Genomic DNA, 14,756 nt, shown 5'->3' with positions numbered 1-14,756 from the left:
CCACAGTGAGTAAAAGAGGAAGTGTGCTGACTCCCTGCGAATTAACACAGGCAGCATAGAAAAGGTGGCGAGCCCGCACACTATGAGCAGCATTGTCACTTGAGACTCAAGTTCATATGTGATCAGAAAGTGTTTGTTGCTTCTGTCTTCACTTATTTTGTGAGTGAACATGAAGTGTTGAAGGTTGTAATGATAAAGAGATGTTACAGTTACTGGTATGTATAGAAGAGAAAGAACAAAAAATGTCCCAAGTGTTTTGTTCCAGCATACTGATCTGGCCACAGCGAAACTAAAGGTAAATATTTCTTAGGCCTCTAAAAACCAAAGTAGGATTTCAAAATGGGTGAAAGCAATTCCTCAGAAAGACAATCTGACTAATACTTGTTTTGTGTGTGATTCACATTTCAGTGAGGAACAAAAAAGCAGAATGAAATTTTCACTCTGCAGCGGAGCGTGCGCTGATATGAAACTTCCTGGCAGATTAAAACTGTGTGCCAGACCGAGACTCGAACTCGGGACCTTTGCCTTTCGCAGGCAATTGTATTAGCAACCCAGTTACCCAAGCACAACCCATGATCTGCAGGAGAGATTCTGTGAAGTTTGGAAGGAAGGAGACGGGGTACTGGCAGAATTAAAGCTGTGGGCATGAGTCGTGAGACATGCTTGGTTAGCTCAGTCTGTAGAGCACTTGCCAGTGAAAGGCAAAGATCCCAATTTTGCGTCAGTCCAACACACAGTTTTAATCTGCCAGGAAGTTTCAACAAAAGCAGACTTGTTTTTCACCATAAACATGGTTTAGTGATTCCTCAAGTATTTCCCAATTTACTGAAATATCTGTCAAAAATATGACACAAAGAAAATCACCAGTAACACACACACAAAAGGGACACTGGGAAAAGACGACAGTAAACAAGACACAGTTATATTGTCTGCTAGTCTTGCTTCTGTTGATTAAAATGCAGGGAACAGATCGGTACTGAATGAAATAGTAATTACATTAAAACAATACTGAAGTGCTAGAAACTGGAAATTGTGCAATTACATGATTAATTAAGAACAGCAAATGCCGAAATGAACCTCCTGTGAAACAACTCAGTCAAATGTCCTAAGGCATTTTAAACTCAGTAAGGAACAGAAAATCATAGTTGTCCCTATGTTAAAGAAATACCACTTTAAAAGCAACAAGAGAATGTTTTTTGTGGTACTGCAATGACTTTACTCTGGATAGATTAGATTTACTTTCATTCCAATTGATCCGTAGTGAGGAGGTCCTCCAGGATGTGGAACATGTCAGAAAAACAATACATGACAAATATTTGCAACTAAAACAAATAAGCTAATGTACCATTCCACAGGTCCCAAGTGGAATGATCGTCATTTTTAATGAACACTAAGAGTCATTTTACAAATACTAATGCACTGAATTTAAAATAAAAAAGTTTTTTATTTATTTATAAGGTAATAAACATGTAATACAACTACTGTAATACTTATTTACAATGAACACATTACTGCACTGAAATGGTGCAGAAGTTAGATTATACTTACACACACACACACACACACACACACACACACACACACACACACACACACACACACACAAATTTTCAATGAACACATTACTGCACTGAAATTGTGCAGAAGTTATGTTGTACTTATATACAAATCAGTTGGTTTTACTAAGAAATTCATCAATGGAGTAGAAGGAGTTGGCCACCAATAAATCCTTTAGGCTTCTCTTAAACTGAATTTCATTGGTTGTTAAGCTTTTTATGGCTGCTGGCAAGTTATTGAAAAAGTGTGTTCCTGAATAATGCACACCTTTTTTGTACAAGACTAAGTGACTTTAAATCCTTGTGAAGATTATTCTTATTTCTAGTATTGATTCCATGAATTGAGCTGTTGGTTTGAAAAAGTGATATATTTTTAATGACAAATTTCATTAAGGAATAAATATATTGGGAAGCAGTAGTTAGTATCCCTAGTTCCCTAAACAGGCTTCTGCAGGATGTTCTTGAGTTCACACCACATATAACTCTTACTGCACGTTTTTGTGCCCGGAAAACTTTAGCTTGGCTTGATGAATTACCCCAAAAAATAATCCCATATGACATTATGGAATGAAAGTAAGCATAGTATGCCAGCTTTTTCATTTTTATATCCCCTATGTCTGACAAAATTCGCATTGCAAACAGAGATTTGTTAAGATGCTTCAGCAGTTCTGTGGTGTGCTCCTCCCAGTTGAATTTATTATCAAGCTGTAATCCCAAGAATTTAACACTGTCCACTTCTTCTATCTTCTTGTCATCGTATGTTAGACATATACTCTTGGGACACCCCTTACAAGTTCTGAACTGCATGTAGTGTGTTTTTTCAAAGTTTAGTGACAAAGAATTGACTAGGAACCAGTGATTAATGTCCACAAATATTTTATTGGCTGATCTTTCTAAGACTACACTTGATTTGCTATTTATTGCAATGTTTGTATCATCGGCAAACAAAACAAACTTGGCATCTGGTAATGTTACTGATGAAAGGTCATTGATATACACAAGAAAAAGTAAGGGCCCCAAAATGGAACCTTGTGGGACCCCACATGTAATTAGTTCCCAGTTGGATGATGCTTGATACATGTTTCTTTCCTAATAACACCCTTTGTTTCCTGCCAGATATATAAGATTTGAACCATTTTGCAGCATTTCCTGTTACACTATAATATTCTAGTTTACTTAAAAGGATATTGTGATTTACACAGTCAAATGCCTTTGACAGATCACAAAATATACCAGTTGCCTGCAATTTTTTGTCTAATGAATTAAGCACGTTTTCACTGTAAGTGTAGATAGCCTTCTCAATATCAGAACCTTTTAGAAATCCAAACTGTGACTTTGACAGTATGTTATTTGAGATAAGATGGTTATAAAGACGACTGTACATTACTTTTTCGAAAATTTTTGAGAATGCTGGCAACAGTGTAATTGGACGGAAATTTGATGCTATTTCTTTATCTCCCTTCTTAAACAGTGGCTTAACTTCAGCATATTTCAGCCATTCAGGAAATATTCCACTGATAAACGACTGGTAGCACAGATAGCTTAATATGTTACTTAGCTCAGAATCACATTCTTTAATTAACTTTGTTGATATTTCATCATACCCACTAGATGTTTTTGATTTTAAAGATTTTATGATGGACATTATTTCTGTTGGGGTAGTGAGGATCAAATTCATTTTATGGAAGTTGCTTGAAATTTCTGGTCTGAGGTATTCAATAGCAGCATCTACCGAACCTGACAACCCCATCTTTTCGGTAACAGTTATAAAATGTTTATTAAAAAGTTCTGCAACACTATACACATCTGTCACCAATGTATCATTTACTCTTAATGCTATTTGTTCCTCTTCATGTCTGGTTCTACCGGTCTCCTCCTTCACTATATCCCATATTGTCTTTATTTTGTTATCTGATATGACTATCTTTTCCTTGTAATATATTTGCTTTGACATCCGTATTACAGTCTTTAATATTTTGCAGTATTTCTTATAATGTGCTATAGCATCAACATTGGAAATGTTTCGGATTGACAGATACAGTTTTCTTTTTGTTTTACAAGATACCCCTATTCCTCGAGTAATCCATGGCTTCTTTGTAGACTTTGCTCTAACCTTGGTAAGTTTTGGGGGAAAGCAGTGTTTGAATAAGGTAAGCACTTTATTAGCAAAAATGTTATATTTTTCATTCATGCCATGAGCACTGTAAACATCAGTCCAGTGAATGTCTCTGAATAATCAATTTTTGGCTTGTTCTTGAATATTAGTAGCCCAAAGGATATAGACATTGTCTGAAGCACAGATTGTTGCCACAATCTCCTGAAACACATTTCTGAAATTTAGTAAATGATCTCAAATGCTCATGCGGAATTAACACAGAAGCTGTAGAACAATTAAGAATTATTTCTGGGAAGAACAAGACTAAAACAAAGGTGTGCTGTTTTTTGATGAAGTTAGGCCCCCCAAAAAAAGCTACATTTCAATGACGCTTTGCTGAAAATTGGTTTCGTCAATTTATGAGAATATACTCCAGATGACTGTAGTAATAACCTAGCAGATTGTGCTCTGGTGTTCATGTTTGTTGCTCTGCTGCATAACTGTATTTACCCTATTGCTGTGTGTGCGAGTTGCAATGTCACTATCGGTGATGTCTAACGTGTATTGATTCAAGTTATTACCTAGTTAAAGCAAGCCGAAATGAGACTTGTTGCATTCGCTTCTTTTGGCAGACAACTGAATAAAAAGGTCTGACACTGTCTATGAATTACTGGCATAAAAAAGTTGCTTGCTCTATATCAAATGCAGTTGACGAAGCCAGAAGAATTTAGGCATTTTCAGACACTATTCATATCATAAATTACGTAAGAAATAGTCGACATGATAAAACTGGTGTACTTTTTAACAATGAGACCATCAACTACAATTTTTATCAATAGGATACTTGCCCACAATTCGCTGGATTGGAGGATTGCCACAAATTAGCTTCCACTCACTTGGATTCGACACCATTTCAGCGAATGATCATAAATTTAACCCTGCATTACCTCAGTAGCCAAGAGCATTAAATTATTGAGGGAATTTAAAGCAATATGATTTGAAGACAGCAAATCAATGGAATTACTCGTCAAATAGATGAACAACTTAGTAGAGGCACATTTATTTTTGTAATGATGCTTTGTAAAAAAATGCAAAGACTCACATAAGATTAATGAAATGGAGAAGCATTCACGCTGATAAAAGTAACAGCTCTGCTTTCAAAAGAACTCTCCAACCTTCTCTGGCAGTACCTTAGAAATACATAAATACTTATGGAAAAGACGCCTCAGTTCTCTCCCAACATAACATATACATCATTTTGGTATCATAAGGGTCTCTGAGTTGCAATGATCAGTAATAGAGTTCATAGGCTTTGACAAGCTACAATTTTTGTACATTCTTGTAAAACTTTCATTATCTCTCTATGGAAACTGTGAACATAAATGTGAATTTTTGTCGGCATCATACATAAAATAAATGCGGATGTTAGCTCGATATTTGCAACAAAAGAACTGAGACAGAGTTTTGGAAAAGCAAACATAATTAAGAAAACCCTGTGTATTCCAAATAATTTCACAGAGGCTCAATACGATCCACAATGTAAGTCAGTCTGCTGCTTTTGCTGTTGTAACATGTACTTCACAAGCAGAGAAACTGACATCTCACGATGGAACTGCTGAACTAGGGGAGTCAGCATACTTTCTCTTTTACTCGCTATGCAGAGCTATTACATAAAAGGTTAAGGATTTATATTCCACTGTGTGGACAGGCATTCATCAGGCTTTACCTGACTGTGGAGCAGCTTTATTGAGCATTCCAATTTCCTCTTCAATTTCGGATGCAAAAACGGATGATGGAAGGTAAATTTTTGTGACCTGTATGAAGCATGTTACAATAATAAATGAGAAGGAAGGATATAATGAATACAAAATCACTGTTTTTAAAGACAAAAATGATAACACATTAGAAATTTACTTGTGAGAGACTTTCTTCCAAATTTTCGTTCTGTTTTTGACTGGAAGGGTGTTTCTCTTCCTTAGTTTTTTTCTTTTCACTAACAGGCTCCCAGACACATTCAGCACAGCTGACTTCCTTGAGATGCTGAAGGTAGTCATAGTCATCATCAAAGAAAATTCCATATTTTCTCTGTTCTTCTTTCCGTTTTTCAGTTTCTTCCTGCTGGACATAACAACTCACTAATTAAGGAACAGATAAAGGCTCTATAAGTTAAAATATTAAACAATGCATATTGGCTTAAAAAACAGAATGTAGTTGAAGGAAAAAAAGTGTTTTCACAACAAAGATGAAACCAATGAAGATGGGTAAAAGGAGAACTCACAATCCTAGACGCAAATATATAAAATGATACCCACACAATTGTGTACACATAAGTGTGGAACATGAGGAAAAAATAAGGGAAGAAATTACACAGTTAATGGTGCAGAACATCACAGCAAGGAGAGTAATGGAAATAAGAAGTGTGAGGAAAGATTACCGCCAACTGGGATGATTCTGACCCCCTGGAGGTAACATTGACCCCAGAATCAATTTCACCCTTTCCTTTCTATTTCTGGATGAATTTATATACCTTCTTGAAAATTAAAGTTATTATATAACACAATGGAATTTGCTGATTTGAATTCATGCCCTTTAAAATAAATTTTAATAAATATTATAGGTCAAGACATTTTTTAAGCAAGCCTATATATCCGCATATAAATTCAACTGGAAAAACTTTCCTGGCCCAGAAGGCACTGTTAATCCTATCATCAGGTTGTTACACAAATTCACACCTTTTAATGAAGGTGCCTGTTGTTAACAGTACAAACAATTTTAACAATTAAAAATTCATATTTCCTTTAAAAAGGCTAACTTTTCCCCCTCAGAGGCAATACTGACCCCCTCAATATCACCAAATTTCCATTAATCCACATGTTTTCGCCTAAATATGGTGTGAAACAAAAGTGAAACTTATAATCCTTTTTTTTGCAATGTAAGAGTGGGCAACAATGAATTTAAATTCATAGTTAGTCTAGGTTAGTCTCTGTTGTTACAAATGTTCTGTTTGCTGCAGTAGTTTTAGATTGAGATTTGTGTTTTGTTTTAACTGTAAAGAATGGAGACAGTATGCTATATCTTTATTAGACAGTAAAGTTAGAGAATAAACTGCCAGTTTGATTGGATTGTTTGGGGGAAGAGACCAAACAGCGAGGTCATCGGTCTCATCGGATTAGGGAAGGATGGGGAAGGATGTCGGCCGTGCCCTTTCAAAGGAACCATCCCTGCCAGTTTGAATAGAAAAAGCAAAACCATAACTAAATTAAAATGCATACTGAAATGCTTAGAACTTACCAAAGTTCTCCACATGCAAGGTGGTAACTAGATGTGGACAAGAAAAATGGAAGAAAAACAGACGCTGTAGCTGAATCTCTGGTTTCTATTTTAAAGTCTTTATGCAAAAAGAAAAAATCCAATAGTCCTTTCAAATACAAAAAGAAATAAAATTGATGTGAGCCCTGGGAAAGCTGCTTTGGCTGTTCATACATTGAGCATTGATTAAAAATAGTTCAAAATGTCATCAAATGAAAATGTGTCTACAGTACACAAAAAGTTCAAATTGTCTGCCAGTACAAATGAAACTAACTATCCTCGGCCTAGTTGTTCCAAGTCATCCACAGCTAATGAAGAACTCTCGAAGGCCAAGCAAAATCTCTTCCAAAGTCTGATAATTCATCAGATGAACTTGATTTAATGAAATTTGCAGAGACCCTGGCAACTGATGAAAGTAATTTTGATCCTTCAGACAATCCTGTTGTTGAAGATATGCTGCTAAGTGTGAGTGTCAAGATCCTTTACCAAATCACTTTGTTATGGTGAAAGTAGTTGGAGGTAAAAGGGGGAAGCAAACTTTTCACTATGTTTGTATAATTCAAAAAGTTGCAACAAAGAACCCAATGAAAACTACATCCACTCCAAAAAAATATGTTGTATTCACTGCCCCATTCTGTTACATGATTGGTAAGCTGCCTCCACCAGAGGTGCAGGCTGTGTGTTTCACCGACAACTAGCATTACCAACATTTTACAAAACATATTGTTTTCAATCGGATCATTGAGATCCCTTTACAGATGTCATATTCATAATGCACTACACAAACATTTATCCCACGAACATTTTGCACATTTTTATAATGAAACGGATTTGAGGGGTCAATGTAATCCCAGGTCACATGGTAACGCTGACACCTTTCAATTACTTTTTCTACTAACCTATAAAAATGTATCATACACAGTGCACTATCGGTGTTTGTATAGAAATAATGTACACTAATAAGAATCAACATGAACAGAAATTGATATTTGCAAGAGATATTCTACAAAATTTTCAAAAAAGGGGTCAATCTTAAGCCAGATGATAGTAATGAATAGTGGTGTACTGAACCATAAAAAGAGGATGAGGAAAAGGGATAAAATAAAACACCACAAATCAGAGATAAAGAAAAGAGGAACTGTAAAATGGTAGAAGAGAAAGAACGCTACGCAAAGACGAGATGGATGGGCATGACCAGAGGAGAATAAAGAGAAAAAAAAAAGGGTAGCAAAACATATCTTAAATTGTGAATGAGGGCAGAAAGTTACAAGAAAAAAAATGTAGATGAGAAAAGTCAGACATTAGAGCTGGATCAAAGCTGCAGGACAGAATGTGATGTGGGAGAGAAAAGAAGTAGTACAGACCTTACAGCCTCTTCCTACTGTTGTTTATTTCACTCAAATTCTGGTTGGCAATGAACATGTCCTATCACAATCTACCCAACCTTGCAACCAGCCCTCGAGGCTCCTCAATGTTCCACATTGCTCCTGTCACCCAGTCCTCTATTTTACCCAATTTCGCCCCACATTACAGTCTTCAGCATGATATCCTTCACAGGTACAGTCAGTTTATGTACTTATCTTCATTCTATGATGCTGAGGGGGGGGAAGAAACCCCTTCTTTCTTGTTGGGAAAAATGTATTTCTAAAGGAAGAAAATATGTAGAAAAATAAATTGTCAGATTATCCTCCATTCATAGGCTTTGCACAATTGACCATTATTTTGATTTGTAAATAATAATAAATTCCATGAACCGTGTACAAAGCCAGACCAACAGGCATTACATACGTTGACCAAAAAAAGGATAGTGCATTGAGAATGGCTAGTTGCTAGCCTAAATTTAGATCTGCCAATAAATATTCCAAAGGACGACTGACAGCTGAAATCTATTATTTACAAATCAAAATAAATTGTATATTTACCTTTTATTTTTTGAATAAATAATTTTCTTAAAATAAAATCTCATTTATATTTGTTTTACCCTTGTACTTCAAGGGAAGATCCATTCTGGGGGGGGGGGGGGGGGGGAACAAAAAAGAGGGGCAACCAAATCACAGCACCTATTTGTGCTCTACAAAAGCACAGACTAAACTAATTTCAAAACACACTTAATCCACTAACAAAGGCCAAACCACCACATAATCAAATTGTAACACCATTACATCAGGGCTCAAAGTAGACAGTTGGTACCCAATTATTTGCATGTATAATTTCGTGGTGAGGTTTTATTCCCACAATGAATGCAAAACATTTGGTGGTAAGTAATTTTTTTTTTATAGAGTTCAGCAATCGGTCATCCTTTTTTTAGATTTTACTACGCAAATCCAGGTTTCAGCTAGTAGCTAGCCATTCTCAATGCATGTAAGTCCCTGTTGTTTGGGCATCAGTCACAGTTCTTTGAATACTATATAGTATTCAAAGAACTGTGACTGACATTCCATTGAGAATGGCTAGCTACTTGCCAAAATCTGGATTTGCGTAATAAAATCTAAAAAAGGACGACTGATTGCTGCACTCTATCATTTATAAGTGATATAACAGTCGCTGAGTGCACCCACTTTCTGAATGGAACATAATCTGATTTTGCTGTGATTTTGTTTTTCATAGTGCTAGGTGTTGGTTTTTTTGTATCAATAGTTATGGTTGACCTATTAGGTCAAGGGAAATGACAGATTCCTATCTTCATAGTTTTATATGTAGGTATTAGTGTTTTGGTATTGTCAGCTGAGGTCAAAGGAAATGTCTATTTCCAATATTGGTAGTTTTTGCTGTAGGCATTGGTGTTCTGGTACCGTCGGCTGCGGCTGATCTATATAGGTCAAGGGAAGTGTCCGATTCCCGTAGATTTTTGAAATTTTTTTCTTTGTTCATCATTTTGTATGTTTTGGAATTGTGGTGTGTTTTTTTACTGTTATATTTAGCCTGTCCCCTCCCTAACAACCGCAAACAGTTCACAGTAGCTTCCTCTAGAAAATATACAACATCAGAATCAATTTTACACTCTGCAGCAGTGTGTGCTGATATGAAACTTTTTGGCAGACCGAGAAACAGTTTGCCAGACCGAGACTCAAACTTGGGACCTTTGCCTTTAGTGGGCAAGTGCTTTACTAGCTACCCAAGCGTGACTCATAATCCGTCCTCACAGCTTTCCTTCTGCCAGTACAAAAATGACACTTTTCACAGAAAGCAACTAAAACCATCTGTTGAAAGAGAAAAATTGTGGCCATAATTTTCAACTGTTAATGTCAGACAGCTCTTACCCTAGGCCTCTTCTCAGCAGCTGGTACGAGAACATGCTGTGGGGCAGTTTCATCTGCTATAAGCGGATCTTGCTGACTTCTGTGTACAAGATGGAAGGTCACAGCATTCTTGCGATCAATGAACTTCTTCTTTGCTTTTGGCTGAAAAATATAAATTTCATTATCAGCAACTGACACTCTGTGGAGTTCCAGATGTCTAATATGTGGTGAAACAGTATTCAAAGGTTGGCTTCATCGTGATTCAATGATTGTATTACATCAAAAAATAAATTCATACACCATTTACTGCTTTCGTGTGAATGTCACTGATAAAGAAATCCATCTTGAAATACATTACATACAGTAACTGGGATACAATGCATTGTATGTTTACTCAGAATGAAACTGTTCCAAAAGGTTTTTTAATTAAAACATTAATCATTCTACATCTTTCAAGTATCTAACTCTAATGTTCAGAAATAAGAGCAATGAGCTTTTTATTCAAATAAGGAGATAACAAAAAGGGGCGAGTAGTTTTCCTAGACGCAAGATTTATGTACCCTACAGTTATATAGTATTAGTTTTTATCCAAAACAGTTTCTACATTTACAGAATTTCTCAACAAAAAGTCTAACACACGTCGGATCTACACAAACAATATCGTGTGAGGAATATATTTCGAAAATCATACTACAAACAAGCATCTTAATCTGACTGATTCATAACATTAAACTTTACCTGATCAACCAACGTTTACGGATTTCATTTTTAATAATAAAACAGATGTAAACCATAGCAAGGTTACCAGGTTGTGCAGAATAAATGATGGGAAGAGTTTTAGGTAAGTTATACAATGACCATGCTGTATTGGCTAAATGTGCATCACAATGTGTACGTTGCTGCAATCTATGCATACCTTTCTGTCGTTAGAAGAAGAAAAATATATACACACTGCACCAAGGAGGAATTCTACGATCAAATAAAAGGATAATAATTCTGATGTAAGACACAACTATATTTACCATGGTTGACTACAATCGTTACCCTTCCTGGCTTGCTACTCTCACATCACCCACTAATAACAATATTAGTATAATTTCATATGCTATGTAAACAATACACCATGTGTTTCAGAGCTGTAAACACAATACCAGTACAATCTCGACTGTGGCGAAAGTCTCTGATGTGAAAGTTGTTGCCTTTCGATAACTGGAGCGACACTAGCGCTGAAAGCAGTTACAAAGCAGACAGTGACTTGTGCCGATAATGCATATGTTATTTATTTTTCTACGTAAGTAACCAAATAATTGTTATATTTTTATGTTCTGTGTATTAGTAAATCACCAAAGGACAAGAATAATCTGAAATAAATGTAAAAACAGCAAGGCTCACTGAGTCAATGGCGTTAAGTTAAAACTTATTCATAAAGAAATACTTTCGAATATGCATGTAATTCCATTTACTCCACTGACAGCAAGAGAATATAAATACATACTTCATGCATGAGAAGCGTAGGCCTATACAAAATTGTTTTTGTAGAGTCTAATGATTTGAGTATTCTTACACTTTACTTGACTATCTGATACTTGAATATTATTGTATATCTAATCAGTTTTGCTTCAAAAAAGAATATGTTGAAGAGTCTTTCTGTTTGTGACTCAAATGTAGCAACAATAATTATCGAACTAGTTTATTCTCTGTTGAGCAAACTGTTTTATAGGTTTTTGACATTTTATTGTGACGTCTGCCGCGGTTTTCCCTTCAGCCACAGGTTTCGTCCCTTATTTAGTACGTTAAATAATGTAGGTATTACATTCCATGCAGTTTTCCTACATTCATTCAGTGATTTAGCCGGAAATTTAGCGAACAGAATTTCGTTTTGTTGGGTAGATATAAGACATCTTCCTGCAAAACGTCAGGTCTTCTGCAGTTTACTATCCATTTTCTGTTCTTATAATAAACGATGCTCTTCAGTAACTAACTGTATATCACAAGAAAATCGTAAATAACCCATCCTGCAATCTACTGTTTCATACCTTCTAGGTTCCTTAGGAAAATAAAGAATGAAAAATGTGGTGCCATATTTAGTTACTGTCAATTTTTATCATACAACACATGCTCCCTACTAAAAAAAACTATGTTACAAATCAATATAAACGATAGTATTCGCGTTCATCTGAAGTCGTACTTCAAAATATCACTTGCTGGCCACCTGGCGCGCTATCTTGTGGGTAACAAGAATCTAGACGTAGTGTTGCGACTGTTATGTTAGACTGGGTATACACCGTGCACACTAGTGGCATGGCCACCTGTATTTTTAGTAGGGTTTCCACAGACAGAAACTTTATCTATCATTCCATTCAGTGGACTCAATGTGCTAATAACGCAAAGACTTGTAATAATATTTCACAAAATTGGAGGTGCAGAAATATTTATTAATGTAATCAATTGGAGTGGAGAATCAGAAACACCTGAGAGGCTTTATGGTGGAGGCTAGTTAGCTTAATGAGTCTATTATTGAAGGACGATCTACCCAATATGAATGTTTAGTAGTTTTTGTCTGTGTATGAAATATTTTGGAAATCGGGCGAACTGTTTCCTAGTGTATAGCCTTGGCAGTATTGACGTAGGAAATGTTCTTGTTAAAGGTGTTTCAGATGTAGAAATTGCCAGTAAGGTGCAAACTGTGTTGCAGGAATTCATGATTATTGATTATGAATACTACTTTAGTACTGTACAACAGTCAGAGTTGAAATAAAAAATGTCTATTCTATCTGATTGCTATTGATGTTTTTGTTGATAAATGAAAAGCATAGAAAATTGTACCTGCTAATAACAATGAGTTAAAAAAGGTGAAGCAAACTGTCAATGCACTTTTTTATGGTGAGAATCATTACAAAGTTGATGGCAATAAGTTTCTTTGATACTATTTGCCAACTTACAAATGTCTCAGAAATGAGATTTTAAGCTGTACATACAGCAAACGAGACATTCTATATTAAAGTATTTAAACAAATAAATTTTACTGGTTTAGATTTTAATAAAATTTGCTATAAATTACACATATGAGAAGCTTAATATTTGGTATGAGAGTAGAAGAATGTTGTGACAACATCGATCTTTCCATAATTTTCTGGGTTAGCAGGATATGAGACATTCAAAGTCAGGGAGAATAATACTGAAATGTAATATGCGAAAAGGATTTGCAGGTTAAATAGAAACCTCTAATCCTTGGCTTCTCGGCTGATTTTTCACTCCCATAATATAGAAGAAAACGTTATAGACATTTGTAAGTAATGATATACTCAAGAAAATTTTCATTATTATCCCTGTAACTTGGAACATTTGGCTACATGGGCTTCTGATAATGCTTTATGTTGCAGTACACAAATTGCAAACTATATTTTTCCTTTTTTCAAATGAGCGCTGTCTTAAAGAAACATACAATGATAAAACCACACGAACTGTAAGCGCTTCCTGTTTCCATCAGAAAGTGTTATGAGTTACAGATCTGAGGCCAACCTAGTGCACCTGATCAACACCAAGACTTGCTGATCCTAGATACAAGTGGTGGATCTACTCTCATTCTGCTCTGAGAATCGTTCTTTTATGTAGGTAGAAAGTTAGCATAATGCCAAAGTAATGGGTTTAGTCTTCAACTAAATAATGATTACATTCAACAGTGGCAAAATGTTCTTAAACAGTGCAATATGGATACCATTCTAGCATTCAACATCTCCTTATAATCACTTATTTGTAACAGAGGAGCACACCATCGTCTGCAGTGATGAAATGGAAGTGTGGACTTGCTGAGGTTCATGTTAATGCAGAACAGTCAATACTGCAAAAGTATTTTTTATTTATTCCAGTAGAGTGATAATAAATTTTTGCTTTAGTCTTGTGTAAATATTCCTGTGAAATGGAAAATCATTTGTGACTTTACAGATTTAAAACTACTCTTCTCTCCCATTAAAATCCTATATAAACATAACAGTGTTCATATTGACACTTTCCTTGAGCAATGATTTTTCTGCACAGTAGCACAAAGTTTGCGTACAAATTAAGTACCATATCGGTAAGAAAATAGTTTACTTACGACACCTCTGACCTAACAGAACCTTGACTAACTCTGAACACAAAAACAAAGCTGAACTACTGAAACAAAAACCTTACTTTCTGCTACCTTCAGTTTATTGTGGACAACACAAAAATTTAGAAATAGTGCTCTTCAGAATGCGATATGTATATTGTAGTGACTCCAGTTGCCAAATATTTCAGTTCAGTGCGAGCTGGCTCAGTATCTTGCATACCTGTATGAGACTAGTGTACAGAGCCTTGGCTCAAAAGATTTAAAAAAGTCGTCCTCATCATGTAACTCTCTGATTAGCTTATTTGATGTCCCAAACGATTCCTATGACATTCCCACCTCTGTATGCAACATACATGGGTCCATTTTTCCTTCATCAATGTCATTATAAGCTCTTCGGCTAAAAGTTGCGCAACTTCCATATGAATAATTTCACTTGTCGCATCTTGAATGTTATGTAAGTAGCATTT

At 35.6% G+C, this 14,756-nt stretch overlaps 1 protein-coding gene across 2 annotated transcripts in view; it reads right to left on the bottom strand.

Annotated features, from left to right (window-relative positions):
* Window positions 1-11,379, bottom strand: part of LOC126195166 (protein LTV1 homolog) — a 56,462-nt gene extending 45,083 nt beyond the window's left edge. The window contains exons 1-4 of one of the 2 annotated variants that reach the window (XM_049933677.1): window positions 11,222-11,379; window positions 10,221-10,361; window positions 5,566-5,769; window positions 5,378-5,465 (exon numbers count right to left, since the gene is read on the bottom strand). In XM_049933677.1, coding sequence (XP_049789634.1) covers window positions 5,378-5,465; window positions 5,566-5,769; window positions 10,221-10,361; window positions 11,222-11,224 — 436 coding nt within the window. In that variant the 5' untranslated portion in view covers window positions 11,225-11,379. The remainder of the gene's footprint in view (window positions 1-5,377; window positions 5,466-5,565; window positions 5,770-10,220; window positions 10,362-11,221) is intronic. The other variant, XM_049933679.1, reaches the window with a different exon arrangement.
* Between the last annotated feature and the right edge of the window lie 3,377 nt (window positions 11,380-14,756).

Source organism: Schistocerca nitens, chromosome 7 (genome assembly GCF_023898315.1).
Source record: "Schistocerca nitens isolate TAMUIC-IGC-003100 chromosome 7, iqSchNite1.1, whole genome shotgun sequence".
NCBI lineage: Eukaryota > Metazoa > Arthropoda > Insecta > Orthoptera > Acrididae > Schistocerca > Schistocerca nitens.
The sequence above is the reverse complement of the archived record's forward strand: the minus strand, read 5'-3'. Positions and strand labels throughout refer to the sequence as shown.